Source organism: Micrasema longulum, unplaced genomic scaffold (assembly GCF_059751315.1).
Source record: "Micrasema longulum isolate JH-2025_06_02 unplaced genomic scaffold, ASM5975131v1 h1tg000849l, whole genome shotgun sequence".
Lineage (NCBI taxonomy): Eukaryota > Metazoa > Arthropoda > Insecta > Trichoptera > Brachycentridae > Micrasema > Micrasema longulum.
The window spans coordinates 23,804-44,994 of record NW_028278041.1 but is presented as its reverse complement, the minus strand read 5'-3'; the positions used below and the strand labels follow the sequence as shown (position 1 = coordinate 44,994).

Sequence of the window (21,191 nt, the reverse complement as noted above, 5' to 3'; positions counted from 1 at the left end):
TTTCAGTTTTAGAATTTGTTGTCTGGTCATATCGGCCATTCAATGGCATCAACATTTTGTTACAAACATACTGTAGAAATGAAATATTTAACAATTTACAGCTAATATTCCAATTCCATTAAGAAGCGTTTGTACTTTAATATAAAAAAAAATAATACGATTATTGCAGGTATAATTTAACCCAGAATTCAAGTAAAATATCACAAAAATTGTAATCTCACATGCTTGCATTTCGTTTCAAAAACAACAATTTGAAATTTGGCTTCAACAACTTGTTAATTTAATCTATTATCTTCAAACCATAAGCACCAATGTTTGTTAAATTCATCGTCTTTATATGAATGCCAATTTACCTGAGTTTAGTCTAAACTTCAAGAAGTGTAATTAAAAAGTTCTGTGCTAGGGGAAATTAGACGTAAAAATATTTTTCTATTTAATCATTTAATAAACCCTTACGAATAATTCAATTGATTTATAAATACATGTTTTTATTTTTGATACAAACTCTGTCGTTGATGATAATATTTTAACTTCTTTTGAAAGGGTTGTCTGAGTCTTTTGTTTAGTTTTGTCAAGTAGTTTATTGTATAATTAGGTCCCTGGTGTATAAGTCTCATTTTTGAATGTTGTATGTGATATTGTTCTGATTTTCTTACACGTGGTAAAAATTTAGATTAGTAAAAATTAGAACATTTGATTGTGCAGCGAAGTTTCTCGAAAATGTATAAAATAATTAATAAAAATGAACTACTCTAAAATACGCCACAAGTTCTTCCGAAACAACCAATGATAGTGTTGTGATAGATTTTCGGTTTCCGGGAAGTCAACTCACCGACAAAAACAAGTGACGTCACAGGCGGAGTAATTTTAGAATTACAAAACATTAAAAAATCATAGCGATGATAGTACAGTACCTACATCAAAATAATAAGGCTTAGTTTGATAGTTTATTAACAAATAATTTTAAAAATTTAACCATGGGACTTTCTCATTTGCCGGTTGATAAAGTAATTATATTTCATATGCAACACAACAAAAAGTTGAATGAATTTTGAATTTCGAAAGAGTTGAATGAATTTCTTTTAAAAGAATGGCATTTTAAAACGACAAAATCCTATGATTTCCTTACTTCTTCCAAGTCACGTTTCGCACCTTTTATTAAAAATATATTTTTAAGAGGAATCTTTTTATTATTTTCCTTGCTTATGTTTTATTAACTTCAAAGGGATGATTATTAACTTAGTTTACTTCAAACAAAAACTGCATATTGTTGTTATGTTTATAATATGTAAGGATCGGGCGAAATTTTGCGGCCGTGGTCTGATTAAAGTGCCTTTTTGTATTTGTCCTAATGACGAGGAAATGACAGCAAATTTGCCAAAAGAAGTCGGACTGTTGTCGTTTGTCAACAGATCTTCCGATCAACTTGGAGAATGTTAGGATTTTCTTGTCTAGCACATTGATATATTTTATTCCCTTCAGTATCAGTATCATTAATCGGGCCTTGTATTTTTATTAATATCGTGGAAATTCTCATCCAAACCTATCGCGCCTCACGGGCGAATCGTCAAAATAAGCAAATATGCACAGCTTACCACTATATTTGACTTTCAATAATAATGTTTTATAGCAAATACGTTTATGCGAATATAAATCAAATAACTATTATTTATTATAAATCACCACCACCGTTTATATCTTCCTACAAAAAAATGTATATGAAGAGAGCCCAGCCCGTTCTCAGTGAATGATGAAACTAGCCGATTACCTCAGTTTATTTCTCCATACAAAAAGTACACTATTTTATATCTTTAGCCCAAGCCGGCTTTTTTAGTACCAAAAACTTGCAGATTATAAATATTATTTGAAGAATCTCTATTTGGAAACTATATTTCAGAAGGATTTTTTTCTTTGATAGGCTACGTTGACATATTATGTATCACATAAGACATGTGACGTTTACAGTGGTTGTTTTTGGCATTATTCATTTTAAAAGGAATTGGCAACAGTGCTCAGTGTTGACAGTTACTGCTGAATGTCGTTGTGGTATTTGTTAATAAACTTTTGAACAAGTATTGTATTAAAACAGTGTAACATAAAGCTTATTGGGTGGTTAATATATTATATTATATCGCGTATATTGTTGTTTGAGTTGATTTTCACAGATCCACAGAAAAATTAGTCATTTGTTAATTACATTTCTTAAATATTATGTACTTATACGTAGGTACAAATTAATGAACATTTTTTGCAGATTACCTATAAAATAAATCACGGCTCGCCAACGTCCACTGGCTCCCAGTTGCGTGAAAAATACCACATTTAAAATTGCTTTAGACCGAATTCAGATAAATAGGCAGATACAAGGAAAAATATTGGGTATTACGTATTACACAATCTCAAACAGATCTATTTCAAGTGTTGTAGATCTATTTCAAACATTCCGATTTACAGTAATTTAATAATAAAAAAGACGTTTATTTTTCATTTAAAAAATACAGCGGTGACTTGAAGTAACCGGACAGCTTATTACAATAATAATGATTTATTTTTAACTTCAGAGGAAGATCCATATTACGGTCTGATTACTACGACGAAATGATGGTCATGTTTATGTAACTGTTTATACAATTACTCGACCACTTGTAGAAAAACAAAACAGTTATGATTATAAAATTGGCGACAAAATTGGTGTATTTTGGAAGATTACTGCGAAAATTATTGTTTATCAAAAAGTATTTAGGTTTATTATTATTAAACATTTCAAATAGTTTATTTTACTGTCGTATTTCACACCATTGTACCAACTTCACTTATGTTGTCTAATATCTATGCTTTAGATAATACTCCTTATGACTTTTTATACGTATTTTTGTTCTCGGTAACGTAAATTTGTCAAATAATCAGAAGCAAAAATTTCTCAAATTTAAGTTATAATTATTCCGTATCTTTTTAAGGCAAAATCAATCAAATTTTGCAAAATACTAGAAAAAGTTTCGAATCCTTCAAACAAAAAACAATAGTGCATTTAAAAAATATATATCTAATACTTAAAAATTTATTCTGTTTTTTTAGAAATTCACGGCTATTTATAAATATTTTTAGTGCTTTTTTGTCAAAAATTCTATACAAATAATGTTATATTATACTAAATTCCTTATCCTTTCCCTTTCATTTATCTAACACCTACTAATTAACTTTTCTACATACTGATTTCCTTTTAAGATTAAAAGAAAAAAAACATATGCCTTATAATTGTTTACCTTGTTATTTACTATTATTTAAATTTTCTTTTTAAACCCGAGTTTTTTTTTTCTTCCGTCATAACGGTGTTTTTATTTTTAAATAACTATGTTTAATGTTTTTTTAAATCTTTTTCATAACTGTTATTTTAGATAATTTACATTTTATTAACTAGGTCAATATTTGTATTAGTTACAAATGTTGTATATCTTTTTTATTAATGCTATTTACTAATGTATACTTTTTCGATGTTTTTTGTTAAATATTGTTATTTTTTGTTGTAATTATGTAAAAGGTTTACTGAACCGTAAATAAATCAAAAAATATCATAACAAAGAGGATAAATCCCATAATCATGCACAAAGCACTGCTTAATTAAAGGTTATTAACTACGTCAATTTAATTAAGTCACAATGAAAAGATTGTTAGTAGGTAGGTACTACGTTTTACAATTTCCACACCAAGGGTTAGTACCCTACGTTTCTTTGATGGGAAAGAACGGTACAACGTATTAGTATGGTTCATACTGAGAGACATTGGGCTTTCTGGAAAATTTGTAAAATTTAATTTAACCACTCTGCACTCTGCACATTTTTTCAAAGATGAGAATTTCGCAAGTGTCGGTCAATAATGGGGCACCTTCACACAACTTCTTCTCTACTTAAAAAATCTAATATTTTATAATCTTAAGAGAAATCTTCTCGATGTTATGGGGCTCAAAATATTGGCTAGCGCTTAGTAGTGATTTTCGATTCTGACATAACACAAGTCGAGGTGTGTGTATATGTAATTTAATATATAATAACCTGGGCAATTGAAGCGTGGAGAAACAAAGTAAAAGCTATGATTATGAAGAGGAGAATCACGACCGCTTCACACGATGGCTCATTACCAAGGTCATGGTACTCTCGCTCTTGGCGTGTTCACACCATCAATATATGTCCCGAAGGAACACACAGTCAACTCTTCTCAGCAACATTCGACATAATTAATTGTTTCACACCTAAGTGAGATTTTATAAATAGTTCTAATGGGAAGGCGGTCGAACTGTTTTTAGTGGTACCTTCAGTCCATTCAAATCATTAATGAACGTGTACGTGGCAGAACGTTTTAAAATAAAATAATCTAGTGTGGCTACTTGTATATATTTTTTAAACAAAAAATACTGTTTAAACAATATATATTTTTTAACAGTATTTTTTTTAAAAGTGTTATAAAATAATAAACTGTTACTGGGTACAAAAAACCAGCTCTTTCAAAACTAAACAGTTAGTCTTAAAAAATAAAGCATATAAAATAACAGTTTAAATATTCGTGGCAAAACTGGTATTTAGAAAGCGCGGTAATACTGTGGCCATCCTACTACCCACGAAAACAAGAAGTCAGGTAATTGCTTCTTAAAAAAAACAGGTAAAACAGTTTTTTGGTTATTCACCACATACCGCACACTACATCTGAGGACTTAAGACTCCCTGGCGGTGCTCACATACGGAAAAATTGCTCGTTACCGAACGAGAAAAGCTACCCTAAAGAGTTCTCTGTAATCTGGTAGCCTTAACATCCATGTACTGAAAGAAAGTAATGCAAAAGTACACAATATTCACGTTATTTGATCGTGGAAAAGAAAGGGAATTCTTTACTAACGAGTTAAATTGATTGGACATGATCAATTCGCCGAAATTATTACAAAACTTTTTTAAAGCTTTACAATGTTTTGGAAGCCACCAGATCTGTATATCCGACAGGACCTATAACTGACCAACGGATAGTAGAAAGAAGCTCCTTTCCATATTTATAGAGATAAAGAAAGCAACAAGACCACAGAAAGTATGTTCGCAGCAGCAAGAAGGGAAATCAACAATATTAAAAACGAATATTTCTAATATTAGCTTTACATTGACTTAATAAAAACTGGGTAAGTCCAGTGATTAGGGATAAACCAAGAACATTGTAAGCGCTGACGGATATATTATTATATATAATATTCCCATCAGGGCCCCGATTACAATGGGAAGTTATCACTAATCATTAATTTTATCTACAAAGTAAAATTACATTTTCTGTATGAAAAGTTACCGATGAAGATACTTAAACTGTTTATGATAATAAACTCATTTTTGTACACAATTATCGGTTTTTCTTTATAGACAGTTGAAGATAACTCTTTTAACTTCCCATGGTAATCGGGCCCTAGCTCCATCTCTGTTAAAAAAAATAATATCAAAATTTTAATATCCAATGCAGAACAATGTTTGAGTGGACTTAGGTACCGAGTACTGATATACGAAAACAATAATTAATGGCTGTGTCATAATTTTCATATTACTTTGTATGAGAAATGCAAATTGTCTGAGTTAATGTCTCTTTCAAGTCTGAGCAATAATTATCTGTATAGGAATCGATAACATTTCCACGTTCGACGCAACTAGAGCAGTTGTACAAAAGCATTCAAATAAAAAAAATACTTGGGAGAGGGCTCCAAGATAACTGAATATAAAAATGTAATATTCTAACTTTGGAGACCTTTGCGAAATAAGTTAATATTTATTTATTTACATACATAAGGTTATTTTACATTATTTGAGACAACAAGTCCCAACTCCATGGGACTAAAAGTCCTGTGTTGAGATGGGACGAGCAATTATATGACACAGACACACGAGTATATCACCACAAATATCGGATTAGAAACATAAAAAAATAATTATCAAAAATATTTAAAAAAACAAAAATATGGCACACCAATATGGTAAACAGTAAACTCAAGCATTTGGAAAATCATCAAGGAGTTTCCCACTCAAATCCCTCCCACTAAGGAAAATCCAGTCCTTAACTCCTCTCTTAATAATATTTTTTGTCTTTGAGAGCTTAATACGTTCTTCCAAAATATTGAACACTCTCGGTGCGATAAATGAGAGATGTCTCAGAGCAAAAGTCGTACGGGTTTTGAGTATGACATAATTCATGCTCTGGGAAAACCTTGTTATTGTGTGACCAGAAGTGTATAAGGGCTTCTTTTAGGTACAGTTGTCTCGTTTCCAGCACCTTCATATATTAGAACAGCTGTTTTGACAGGTATGTTGGAGGGCGCCGGATATATATAAATGTATATTTATATTCATTAATATAAAATTAATAAATTGGTATCCTCGTCAAATTAATATTTTTATACTGTAGTTAGGGCGTTCTCCCCCAGGTAACTGTTATAAATTCAATAGTCAAAAGCAACCAAATAATTAACTTCCTTTTAGAGCATCGCAAAAATGGGATTCAATTATAGTGTTACTATTTTGATATTACGCCTAGAGCTGATTGGATGTTCTAGAGCAAACTTAAGCAACAAGTATTCAAAATGCGTATATAATGCTTCATCAAACTAAACAATAATGTACTAATGAGAAAGCACGAAATTAAAGATCTTGGGATTGTTTTAGACTCAAAACTACTTTTTGAATCGCATATCAATAAAATTACCTCCAAAGCATTGAGCATGTTAGGCTTCATAATTCGAATGAGTAAACACTTTGATAATCCAAAGGCCCTTATTTCATTATATTATACATTTGTCAGAAGCCATTTGGAATACGCCTCTCAGATATGGAATCCCCAGTATGCCATATATATAAGTAGAATAGAAAATATTCAAAACAAATTTATAAAGTACCTTAAATACAAAACCGGTATTTCTTATGTATCTACTCTCACTGCCTCCACCTTCCATGGAATCATTTCTCTACAATACCGCAGAGTGTGTGCGGACCAACTACTGCTTTACAAAATTGTGACAGGAATGGTTGACTGTACAGAGCTGCTTGTTTTAATAACAATACATGTGCCAGCCAGGATTTGTAGACGGTACCACCTGTTTCATGTACCAACAAGTAAGACATCGTATGTTAAAAATGCTTTTTTTCGTAGGACTTTTTCAATGTACAATACAAAATTTAAAAATATAGATTATACAAACATCACTCTGTCAGATTTAAAATTTAAACTAAAAATGTATTATGTAACTTAGTAGACATTATAATAATAAATATGTACATCTCCCCCCCCCCCTCCTTATCCTCTCTTCAAGCATTTTTGTCCTTATCCCGCCCAATTTACAGTAACTTAATGTTCTTAAAATTAATATTTAAAAAATCTTTGATTATTGAGTACTTGAAAATAACATTTTTATATGTATAAATTGTTTGTATTTATTTGATATGTAATATATATATTCTTTACTAACTTTGTATACTATGTGGAAATCTGTTATTGGTTCTGAGTTTATACACTATATCTGTTTGTTTACTAAAAATATGTATGTAGAACTGTTGATTTCCCTAATAAAATAAAAATAAATAAAATATATTTGTGATTTTTCAAACCGTGTTCTGAAAGAATATTTTGCACGTCCGTTCGATTAGTAGTTTTTTATTCCGTTCCGTACAAAAACTAGTGTTTGTAAAGTTGTGGGATTAGATCATTAAACTAGTGTCCCTTATGTTCGCAAAATTTATAGTAGCTTACAAATTGAAAACAGTTAAAAGTATTATAAGTACATATAAATAAAAAAAACGAAGCAATCTAATGCAAAATTTTACATTAAAAATCATAAGAAAATATTTTTTATTTACCATTTTACGGTTATAAAACAAAACATACAATATTAGCAAATGTTGAGAGTAAAAATATTTCTCGAAAATACATCAAACAGAACAGAGATAAAATGCAAACTTATACAAAATTGAAATACATATATCATATTATTCATATTTAAAGCATTAACTTTGTGGTCAAATATTTTACTAAATGTTATAAAATATTTGTATATAACTACTTGCCGACTTTTCTATGTCTACCGGTTTCGAGACGTACCCGTCTCTTCGTCCTATTAAACCTATTCTATCCTATCTATCTATCTATTATCCTATCCTGTTTAACCTATTAAGCTTACCTCCTTCCTCCATCCCCTCTACTTTTTTCATTAATTCTCAAACAACATAATATTTTCCTAATCTAATTAGTGCATGTTTATCCTAATCAGTGCATGTGCTTATGAAAATGCATGTCGTGTTGGTTTTATATTTTTGAAGGTGTATAGTCGGTTTTGCATGTTGGTTCAATTGGTGTCCTGACGAAGAGACAGGTACGTCTCGAAACCGGTAGACATAGACAATTCGGTAAGTGGTTTTATACAAATATTTAATAACATATATTTCATTTCTATTAAAATATGAAGAATAAAACAGAATTCAGATAAACCAAAATCTCAAGTCTGTTCTTGTCAAAAGCGGACACAACCGAAGGGTATGAATGTGGAAGAAGCTTGCAATGTCAGGGTAGATTTATTTGACGGTACATCCTCTCTGCTTATTGCTACGTAGAAATGGCGAGGTGGCAGTAATAGTAGTTAAAAAAATTCAGATAGATACGCAAAAAAACTAGGAAAATCGGAACAAATGTAAAACTTATATATAGCTGTTACGAAAAAATTAATATGAGTATTTTTCACTAACAGTCTTGGAGTAAAACTTTACTATTTTTCATTATGCTTCTAAATATTGTGATTCGATTAATTTAATTCAATAGTTGCTATGTTCTGAGCGGTTTTTAGAGGGATTAACTAATTTCGTCTAAAATCACTCTTTAATTACGGATATTAAAAGAACCACTTATAACTTACAAATATCATCTATCGCATTGGATCAAATGTTGATGACCTCAAAACACACATCAATCTAAGAACTATAATTTATAAGTAATATGTAATGTAAGATTCTGGGGTTGTTTTGTTATGAGACGTGCCAAATATTTAGATTTATCTCCTAAAAAAGTTACAAAACATTTCCTAAGTACTTTTCATGATTGGTCGACCGTTGAAGTTGCTGGGATGTGACCAATCTATCAAAGTGCAAATGAAGCAAATGACCTTAAAATACCACAGGTAATGTTAAAAAATTAGAACACGATACAGCGATAAAAATACGCCAGGAATTTCGTAGTGAATGCTTTTTCAAATTATAGAAAATATGCTGAGTCTTTAGGTGTTTGCAAATATGTCAAATATTGCAATCTGCCTGTATTTCACAACAATGGTTGCATGAAATTTATCAATGGTAAATATTCGTTTTGTTTTGTCTTTTAAAACTTAATTTGATAAGGTGTTTATTAAAAAAACTGTATTTATTTACGTAAATTTTAAATATCAAGTAACAAAACTATATATTCCAATAAGTTTCAGATGTTTTCGTTGGCGATATAGGAATTTAAAGAAATCGTGATAGGTAGTTGCGTGAAATGAAGATCATTTCTTTATATTTAAAAAAAATATATTTGTTGCACTAACTTTGTGGTTCATGGTTATACTTTATTTTATTTGGGAAATCAACAGTTCTACATACATATTTTTAGTAAACAAACAGATATAATGTATAAACTCAGAACTAAAACAGATTTCCACATAGTATACAAAGTTAGTAAAGAAAATGTATTACATATCAAATAAATACATACAACTTATACATTTAAAAATATTATTTTCATGTACTCAATAATCAAAGATTTTTTTAAAATTTATTTTATGAACATTAAGTTACTGCAAATTGGGAGGAATTAGGACAAGAATGCTTGAAGAGAGGATAAGGAGGGGAAGGGAGATGTACATATTTATTATTATAATGTCTACTAGTTACATGATGCATTTTTAGTGGTTTAAATAAAATAACTTTGTTTTATGAACCACTTTTTATTGACACAACTTTGGATTGGTTTTATTTACACAACCCGGGTTGTGTGCATAAAAAGTGGTTCATAAAACAAAGTTTTTTTAATTTGTACCTCTAAAAATAGTAATCATTTCTTTACCTCGAGTTTTAGTATAGTAAATTTATTGTGTATGAAGAGAGTGTTGAATATTGTTAAAGAACAAACAACCTTTAGGATTTTTGGTCATTTAATTTACAATAATAAAATCGATGCAGATATTCGATTTGAAATAAGAGTAAAAAGATAATTGTATTAAAAAACAATCATATTATTTTCGGGGGAAATTGACACTTTACTTTAATGTAAGTGCTACATTTTCGTTTCGAATTTGCGTTTACACTTTACTGTAAATTCTAAAACCGACTATAAATTGATGAGAAACATAATATTTCAAATATTTGTTTGATAAAGATAATTTAATATAATCTTTGGAAAATTCCAGCTGAAAAAAATACCATTCATCTAAGAAAGCCACAAATTTGTAATTAGATCGCTTTATATCAATTAGCATTCATAGTTCCACGGCAGCGGCAGGTTTGATAAAAACATAAGCTTTTAAATTTGTTATATTCTAACGGGCTGTAGTCCCGTGGGTAGTATAGAGGTTAAATCAATTCTAGTCTTTAAAAGGGAAAAGGAAATCAAAAGAGAGAGAGGGGAATGCTTAGAAAGGATGAGAGATGTTTGTGATTTTAATTAAAACGTCGTAGAAAAATCTCATATATTAAATGGATATGAAAAATCTTTGTAAATTATTTAAAGTTCATACCGTAGTAATAATTCTAGTATGCAAATTTACAAAGAAAAAAATTGAATTTGAGATGTCAAGTCACTCGGATATCAAAATAATATAAAAATTCCCAAATTCCACACAAGTCATGCTCAAAATAGTTTTATTTTCAAAGGAATAAAAAAATCTTCCCAATCAATTAAAACTGTAAAAACAAATATATCTCGAAATAAATTCAATTAAATTTTTTTGAACCCGAGTAAAAATAGCATTTTATTTTTATTAGTATGACACTATTATTACATATTTTCTATTTTTCTTATTATTTCGTATATTTTTTTTCATTTTCTCATGTATATTTGAAATTAGGTAACATAAAATAACTAAATAACTATAAGAGTGTAAGACACTCTCCGAGCACAACAGCTATGGTGCATAAGAAACTGTATTTGTTGAGTAAATGCAGCGTATCTCTAACTGTTTTTTTTTTAAATCGATTTTTAATATTTTAATGCTTTCCATTTCATTTATTTCTACAGAAAACTGATTGTAAAATTTCAAACGTTTGAACACTGAGTTTTACTCTTTATTTGGATCTTATATATCTTGTTTTTATCTCTAGTTTCGTATGTATGGCGTTGTCGGTTAATTTTTTAAGTAGAGTTTTTTTTTAAGAAAACCGTTGGCGTATCATATTGATATTATTATCAATCTGTTATGAAGTATTTTATAGGTAAGAATAAATACGATTTACATTCCACCATGAACTTTTTTTTTATCCGTAACAATAAATAATAATTCATTATTTAAATGATGTTTCCGCGCGTAGAACGTTGACTCGATAATTGATGGCTAGCATTTTTTATGCAACCGACGCACACAAAGTTATAAATATTTTTTATTCCGTTTTTTGTTATATGAAGGCCGAATTCTTCGATTTGCAGTAATGACCATGAAGAGGAAATCATGACCCCGCTAAATTAGCATGTTCTGTAAAATTACAGACTTGTGTACTTACGTCGATACTTGTACTAATTAAGTACTTGTTTACAAATATTTGGACATCGCTTTTTAACAGGACCCACAGAGAAGATAACAAAAATGTTTATTTCATCTATTTACCGTGCCTTTGACTTCAGGAAACTGCAGAGGGCAAAAAGTTAACTGGCACATAATTAGGAATACAGATTTTGTAAAAATACTTGTTAAATACAGAAAAAAAACTTCAAGACATAAATAAAAAGGGAATAACAACATTCAAATCGGCAATGGAAAAAATATGTTACCAAATACACATACTATTAGGAAGTGTATTCAATATTTCACTGTCTAAAAACCTTCGGCTAATGAACTGAAATGGGATTTAAAAATCTTTAATGGAGTCAAAAGAATAATTGCGGTTTGACCTTTAGACAGTTCTACGTAATATGCAATCTTGTAAGTCGGTATGTAATTTCCGTCACGATTCTATTGCACAAAATGATACACTTAATTGTATTTCCGGCCGAAATGTTAACAAAAAATTAAGCGATGATATTTAAAATATCAAGGAAGAATAAAACACATACATTAATTATTTGCGAGGCAAAATGTGTTCGGTTGTGCGTTCAAAATACTTTAAGAATGCCCAAATTTAAGTAGACAGAGAAGCATTGTACGTTCCTCGTTCCTCATGAGGAAGTTCAGCCGTACGGAAAATCAGATACAATTTTTTTTTTCTTACGCGTGGTAAAAAATAGAACATTTCATTATATCGCGAAGTTTCTAGAAAAAAAAAATGATATTGATAAAAACGAACTACTTTGAACGTCGCTAGTTTTTCTGAACCAACCAATATAGCGTTGAGATAGATTTCCGATTTACGGGTAGCCAGTTCACCCACCAATCGGTAGAACTCCCCAAAGAGAATATGGGGCGTCACACGCGGAGTTATTTTAAAATTACAATCATTCAATTACAATTACAATCCATTAAAATATTTTTTTAACTTTTTATAGTATTTTAACAAATAAAAAAATAATTCCGTTCTCACTGTTTTACTCGGGTTGTATAGTAGGTTAAGAGATTCAAATTTAAGTGACCACTTTACACACTGTATAATTCACCCTTCTGTCTGTGTTCAAACATTACACACACACTCACATAGGCGATTATGTAAACTTTCTTATTCTATATTACGTTTTATTCCAAATCCCAAAAAAAAGCACTCTCACACTACCAGGGGAGGAATTCTAAACGAAATTATAGAGCGGTATAGCGCGTTTTTACGTACTAAATACGCATTCGGAATACCAGCCCTGAAGTCAAACTAAAGGATGGGTCATGGGGTCTACCACAAACTCTGAATTCGGGCAAAGAAATTTCAGGTTTCTGAACCCCAAAATATTCAATATGTTACCCGAACATTACAAAACCATGACCAGAATTTAATTAAATAAATTTGAAATAAAATAGTTACTGGATTTTGGTAGAAAAAAAATCGGAAAACTTAAATAAAAAAAAAAAATAGTATGTGTATAGTATAATTTTATAATAAATTAACTAGTAGGTAGTCATGTTATTGTTTATTTTTGCATAAAAATGTCTGCATGAAAACAGGTTATACCTAATTAGGCAGTCTAGACATAATCCAGAGAAATCCCTTACCTAAGCATGGATTTGGTAGATAAAGAAATTGTAATTTTTGTTAATAAACCATGATTATTATTATTATTAAATTGACTGATTTCTTCAATTGGCTCTAGTATTATTAACATATCCACCGTTATTCGTAAAAATCCCCAGTAAAATATAATACTTCTTTGCTTAATTTAAGTAAAAGGCTTGAAACCTGTTCATCTGAGAGGTGATCAATGTGTAATATTTACAAACGTTTATTGACGTAAATGAAATTCTTGTTCTTATTCTCAGTCAGTGCTATGCAAGCTCCTGACGTCACTGCGACCAGTGCAGATCTATTGTGACGTGTCCCTGTGAATAGTTTTCGCCCTCCAAGCCCAAGTCTATAAAGAGCCTGGCTACTGTTTGGAAAGCGTGAGTTTACATTTTGCTCAATCTGCCCTTTCAAGCCCAGATCCATAAAATATCGGGCTTTTAGGTAGAGGGCGAGCTCTTTAACATCCTCAGGTTTAATTGGTGGTCTTCCGAGGATGAGGCTCCTTTTATGATGTAAAGCCTCACATTCACATAAAATGCGTATAGGTGTTTCCTCGTCTGCATTGCAAAACCTACATCTAGAAGTTTTGGAAAGGTTCTAGCAAGACGTTTGTTTGATCAATCTGCAGTGTCCTGGGCGGGCTCTAGTCGTAACCCTCACTTGTTTTTGGCTGAGCTTTATTAGGTCAAAAGCAAAATTTTGCGAGTACCGTTTTATCAGTTCCTTTCATGGTGCTGACTAGGTACTTTTTGCCACGTGGATGAAATACTTTTATTCTTAATTTATTGCAACAGAGAAGGAAAATATGTTGCAACAAATTTAGATGTTAATAACTTCCTAGGAAGAACTTCCTGTTAATGTCACATAAACATAGGCAGAATAATGAATGTTACAGAATGTGTAGTGGCCACTTAAACCAGCCAATGGCAGGTCATAAGCCCTGTTAATGCGTAGACTTCCATATCCCCTTCTCAAAAACTTTTTCGCTCTCTGTTGCAACAAATTAAGATCCAAAATACCCATTAAGGAGAAAATTCAACCTGTCTACAGACGTTTGGACATACTCAAAACATTGGTAAAATAAAAATACTGGTGTCGGTCACGACGAAACCCAGTCTGGCGATGTCGGTCACGACGAAATCCGGTCACTGGTAAAAAAAATATAAAATAATTATAAATAAAAGTGGAATAAAACTGTAAAATAATTTTATTATTATAATTAAAATGCAGTTCCACCAAGAAATGTCAGTAGAAAAACTCAATATATTGTTTATTTATTTATTTGATTACAAGTCTTCAAAATGGAATGTCAAATAGACGAGTGAGCATTTTTGACCCTTCCTTTTGTTCGCGTTTAATCGAGGGAATATTTGCCCAATATTTGCCCAGTGCACAGGATTTTACCCGAGAGTAGACATCGAGTCAAAAGTACTGGTCCAGAGTTCTGCTTCTATTTCACACACATAACTGTATTTTCAATTGCCTGGGCACAGAAATAGTTTGGTTACGAAAATTATTGTGAAATTGAAAAAACTTTTACGCTCACCATAACTTTATTACTGAAAATGACAGCAGATATGATTTAACCACAGTTTCTTGCACAAAGAGTTTATTGACATCACGATTCTAAAAATCATTTTACGATAGTTCATCCGAACGACTGCTATTATTCTGAATGACTGGAATTTTATAAGCGCGCGTAATAACAAGAACGGTTACGATTTAGCGAAGTGGAAAACTTTTTGACGGAATTCGGTATGAACTGCGGTAGTAATTTAATTTTATTTGTAATACTGACCTTTTTTATAAACATTTTCTTGATAAAACCCCATACTTAATGATTATGATAAAAACATTTATTTATTTATTAATTTACATGGTACGCAGTGCCTTTTACATTACAAAAATACATTGTTTAATTTTATTTATTTATTGACAATTCTTGATGGAATTCCATTGTAATGATGTAAAAACTTATATTTACATATAAGTTATTAATTAAAAAAATATTTGGTACACTTCCACTTATTTATTTTGACCAATTAGCGCTTTCACCCTCTAATGGAAGAGTCTGAAGTCTGAAGATGCCCATTAGAGGGTGAAAGCGCTAATTGGTCAAAATAAATAAGTGGAAGTGTGGCCAAGTATTTTTTTAATTAATAACATATATGTAAATATAAGTTATTACATTGGGTTGTGGTCTCGTGACTAGTGTTTCGGATTTACGGTTCAAAGGTCTGTGTTTTGAATCCCAATCCCCTTAGTGGTGCAGAGGGCACTGCATTAGTACACCAATTGCAGCGTGTCTTGATAAAAGAAAATTTTGTTGCATGACGGTAAGATGGTCAGTCTTACGCTTCAGGTATCACACCAGGGACTATTAAATATTCTAATGAAAAACACTCTTTTAAATAAATATTTCATATCAACCTTATCGGGAATCGAACCCAAGAGCTCTAGCGTGGTAGGCAAACGCGCTGACTATTACACCACGAGGTCCACCATAATAAATAGCTATAAATTGTTTTCATTCATATGTTATAATCTTCATGATTATTATCTGTGGTGCAAAGGGTACTGCATTAGTGAAATTTTGCATGCGTGTAAAATAAAAGAGTAAAAAAATCCCACTGAAAAGTCTCTAGAACCTAAATATTCAAACTTATATTATCTATTATACAAAACATCTTTAGAAAAAACCTTTACTCTGATGATAGATGCTGTTAGGCGATCCCAAACATTAGAAAAGAGTGCAAATTACACGCGGCGTAATAACCGGGAAAAACTCATTGTGCATTATTTTCTGTACGTAGAAAAATTCGAGGAATTTTAAATAATATATTTTTCATAAGAGATGTAGCTGTTTTTTATATGGAAGTCTAGGCATTTACAGTGCTTACGATCTGTCATCGGCTAGCTTAAGTTATTACTTTATACACTGTGTAATCATTCTGCCTTTAATCGTAGACATAATGAGTTTTTCCATTGTTAAAAAATAAAAATATGTATTATTGAACTACAACATAAAACTGACGCAGGATTATTTTGAGTGAGTTCAAAACTATTTGAATAACTGGGTAAATAATTCACAAGAGGAAATGAGCGAGTCTTGTAATTTATTTCAAACTCGCGTTTAAATGTTTCATAAGTGCAGAATGACTCAGGTGAGACTTGTAAACAACTTAAACCACAGCCCAACACGTTGGAAGTTAACAATGAACTTATAAATCATGTCAACTATGCCAAGACTATGCTGAGTGACGTCATTTCGTAGAGGTGAGCTTAAGAGTCGTTTGAAATCGTCAAAATGGTGAGTTTTTTCATAGCGACTGTACACAAGCATACGACATCTCTGATACAGCTTTAAATACACACATTAGCCATTTATTTTGAATGAATTCTAATCTCTTAATGTGTTACTCGGCAGCAGCAATCAGGATTTTCAGCGATACGGGAAATTGGATTTTTTTTTCTTACACGCGGTAAAAATTAGAGCATTACGGCGAAGTTTCCCTAAAAGGCGTAAAAAAATAAATAAAATGAACTACTTTAAATGACACAAGTTCTTCTAAATCAACCAATGATGGAGTATTGTGATAGATTTCCGGTTTCTAAACATTTGTTGATTGTATTCAAAAACCTTGCATCGACGCCGGAAAGGAAAAAAGTTACGTAGCAACTTTACAGAAGAGCAATTTTTTTTTTCAAATTACGTAGGAATCACGCCATAACAATTCGTTTGTAACTACCAGATTATTTTTAATTAAATTCGTAAATACCGATGAGATTTTTATATAAAAAAAGGCATAACACTTTTATTGGATCTTTGTAAAGTTGCTAAATCTCGCTTGGTAACTTTTTCCTTTCCAGAGTCGATATTATTTTTTCTATATTTATTTAATTCACATAAACACCCGGAAGGTTTTTGCAAGTGTGGTACTACACAAAATATGTAAGTTAGAAATAAAATATAGCATTTAGTACATTCAAATACATATTTCTTCATATACGTAACTACCAACTTAATCATAACTTTTTTTTCTCGTTTAACTAATTTGTGGGTGCTGCATGTAAATCCGTTGACGATAAAGTATTTTTTTTGGAAATACTATAGTTCAGGAAAAACTTAATACGAGTAGTGCTATCAAATATTTTATTATAATTTTATTATTATTATTAAAGAAGAATAGTAATACGGAGTACACAAGAATGGTTATTTGATATTGTATTTAATATATCTGTCGGTCTCGTAGTGTAATGGTCAGCGCATTTGCCTATTATGCAAGAGGTCTCGGGTTCGATTCCCGACATGGTTGACATGAAATATTTATTTAAAAAAGTGTTTTTACACTAGAATATTGCATAGTCCCTAGACTGGTACCTGAAGCGTAAGACCGATCCCCTTACCTTCATATAACAAAAATGATCAAGATACGCTGCGATTGGTGTACAAATTCAGTGCCTTATGCACCATTAGGCGCGGAAAGGGAATGATGATGATGATGATTTAATATTACTTACAAAATTATAATTTGCCTAATTTTTTTTATTTTTTTTAAGCACTGTTGTTTTCATAAAATAAAATATGTCAAAATTTTGAAGATACTAGATTTCGTCCCTAGAGTAAAGTTTTATCAAGATATCGATCAAAGAGCAAAATTCAATGCCAAAAAAGTTAAGGTTTTGATTAGAATTTTTAACTCTAGTCCTAGCTTTAAGTGCCATTGCCCCGATTACAAGTAAGGAAAGTTCTTCCATTGTATGTGAAGTAAAATTGTGAAAGAAAATGTGTATATTTGTAAAAAAAAATATATACGGTCGGTAACAAATGATCATGTTTCGAAAATAAATTTGCATGAATATAATTTTTTTCATTTAAAAACATTAATTTTACTTTAAAGATAATTGCTAACATTCTAACATTCGATTTGGGGCCCAGAACCCCGATTACAATGGGAAGTTAATATTTATCTTCAATTTGATCTACAAAGTAAAACTAAGTTTTCTATATGAAAAGCAGAATTTGCATACAATTTTTGTTCAAAAAATTTTAATTATAGGTTACCGACAAAGATACTTTAAATGTTCTCATTTTCGTACACAAATATCGGTTTTTCTTCATAGACAGTCGAAGATAACTCTGTTAACTTTCCTTTGTAATCGGGGCCCAGGAAACCAAAGTTAGTTCGGTGTTGACCAAATAACAAATTATTGGGAGTAGAAAAAATAAAATCGATAGATAGGATTTTAAAAAAGCGCAAATTAATGTTTGTTAAGGCTGTTATTTTACATAATCATAATGCCTCTATCCTCACCAGGTAGTGCATAGGGTACTGCATTCTTACACCAAATGTATTGATCATATGTTACATGAAGGTAAAGTGATCAGTCTTAGCCTTCAGGTGCCAGTCCAGGGTCTATGAAATCGTGTAAAAAATACAATTTCCTAACAATTTGATACTTAATAAATAAATAAACAAAATTACTCAAAATTTATAATCAAATAAATAATAAGTAAGAGTGTTTACAAAATCAATAAATGCGTTTAATTATAATTCGCTTATTTAATTTTAAATCTTTAAACTATTCGGAGGTGTAACAAAATAAATATCGAACGTAATTGAGTAACGTAAGTAACTGTATTTTTATGATAATGGTATTAAAAGTACAACCTTCCAGTAACATGCAGAAGAAAATAATAAAAACAAATTATCAGTAACACGTAAAATTCCAAATAAGATAAGGAAAATATCAGTAGTAAGAACTTTAAACCGTTACACATACATACTTCAATGTAGCTATAATATTTTTAATGTACTTAAAACCTGACTTAAAAAAAAATGTTACGGTAAATTTTAACATGGATACTTATAAATTTGTTAGTCCAACTAAAAATGTTTGATTAAATAAATCTGATTTTAACCAAAAAAAATATACACATATGCATAATCATTTGGATAAAAAGTACATTTCTTAACAAAGACCGCTATTTCACAGATTAAAAATATTTTCTGATAAAAAAATTTCATGTTCTTACAACGGAAATATTTATCACTATTAAATGGTTTACTAATGGATTGATTGATCTATGCTGGCGAGCTCATACTAATGAATTAAGCCGCAATTTTTTTAGTCTACACTTAGAAGGTTGCAAAAATTATTACTTATTGATACTAAATGCTTAATCGTACGAGCGTAACTACTACCCATTCTAGATTACGCTGATGTTTCCACGACTGATTTAAGCTGTGCGCTACTTGATAAACTTGAACGACTTCAAAATACATGCATAAGGAATATTTTTGGTGTTGGGAAATATGACCACATTTCTGATTATCGTAGGCAACTGAAATGGCTCAAAATTAGACAGCAGAGATACTATCACTCCCTCTTACTTCTGATTTATTTATTTCATAGTCCTAACGCTCCTATATACATCCGTGAAAAAATTCAACGCTTATCAGTTTATAATTTACCTCTTCATTCTAATTCATAAAGCACCGTATTAATACCCATCCACAATTCCTCTTTCTTCTCTAAATTATATAGTGTCCATGCGTCTCGACTGTGGAATCATCTCCCATCCACTATCAGAGATGTTCATACAGTATCTCTGTTTAAAGCACGTCTGAAGTAACATCAAAATGAAACTATTATTTTATTGGTTGGTTGGAAGAAATTGCCATTTGGCAATAAGCCCGCCAACGTACAACAAACATCATTTACAAAAAGTAAAATAAATCAATAAATTAAATAAATATTTTGAAAAATTATGTACGCATTTGAAGTTTGAAAATTTATTAGTTATACAAATACAATATATCAATTTGAGTCGTTGCTAAATTAAATAAACTTAGAATAGTTTTACCTTAAATTCCAATAATTACATCTGATTGGTTTGAAGTATTAAGGAAAGTAGCAGATGAATGAAGATACCGTAAAAAAGGAAAATTGAACTAACCTCAGGGTCCGGTGGCGTTTGCTTCAACCCCAGTACCATTCATAGGCCGGATTTGACCTTTTCAATCAAATGAATACTAAAACATGACCTGAATACTTTAAACACAACAAAACACTCTGAGCCTTAGGTGATAAAATGACCTTGCGAGACTAGAAATAACCGTTTTTCTAGATTCGATATTTGACGGTTACAATCAATTTGAATTAGGAGCCTAACGTTTTCATTTCAAATCCGTCGCGCGGCAAATCAAAGGTTCGAAAGTAAAACGGACGACGACCACACCACCCGACAGTACGAGCAAAACTGGCAAAACTGATACCAGTCCATCAAAAGCGCGACGCGAAAGGCACCAAGTAACCTAACAAATAAGCGAAAAGGTTGAACATAAATGAAAGAGTGAATCGAGAAATCTATTCTACGAGGTGGCTGTATTTTCATTAACTACCTGGAATTGTTTTCAGATAGAAGCCAAAGCTTTGGCTACAGCTGTGATTTGACCGCACAGGTGTGTTCGTGTATGAAAGATTCTACATAATCTCATAAGGCTCCTGAAGACCCACATTGTCCGCTCGGCTGGTAGATTAAATAAGACCTCGAAGTAAAAAATACTAAACTTAACGCAAACTCGCCACCCTGCAAAGATACCGTAAAACTTAACCGTTTTATAAAGCCTTTAACTTAATGATCTTCGATTTTTGTGGATAAATCTGAAAGTGTAAGTGTAACTGTGTCGGGGAAGCTACACAAAAACATGGCGAGTAATTATTTCACAATGAAAAATCATTAATAATATTAATTAAACATGCGTGTGAAAATTAGATACTGTTATTATTTAGTTGAATAACTGC

At 30.9% G+C, this 21,191-nt stretch overlaps 1 protein-coding gene across 3 annotated transcripts in view; it reads right to left on the bottom strand.

Moving 5' to 3' along the window:
- Nucleotides 1-20,651, bottom strand: part of LOC148278633 (leucine zipper putative tumor suppressor 2 homolog) — an 86,775-nt gene extending 66,124 nt beyond the window's left edge. For 2 of the 3 annotated variants that reach the window (XM_088231099.1, XM_088231101.1), the window contains exon 1: nt 20,344-20,651. In XM_088231099.1, coding sequence (XP_088087225.1) covers nt 20,344-20,382 — 39 coding nt within the window. In that variant the 5' untranslated portion in view covers nt 20,383-20,651. The remainder of the gene's footprint in view (nt 1-20,343) is intronic. The other variant, XM_088231100.1, reaches the window with a different exon arrangement.
- Between the last annotated feature and the right edge of the window lie 540 nt (nt 20,652-21,191).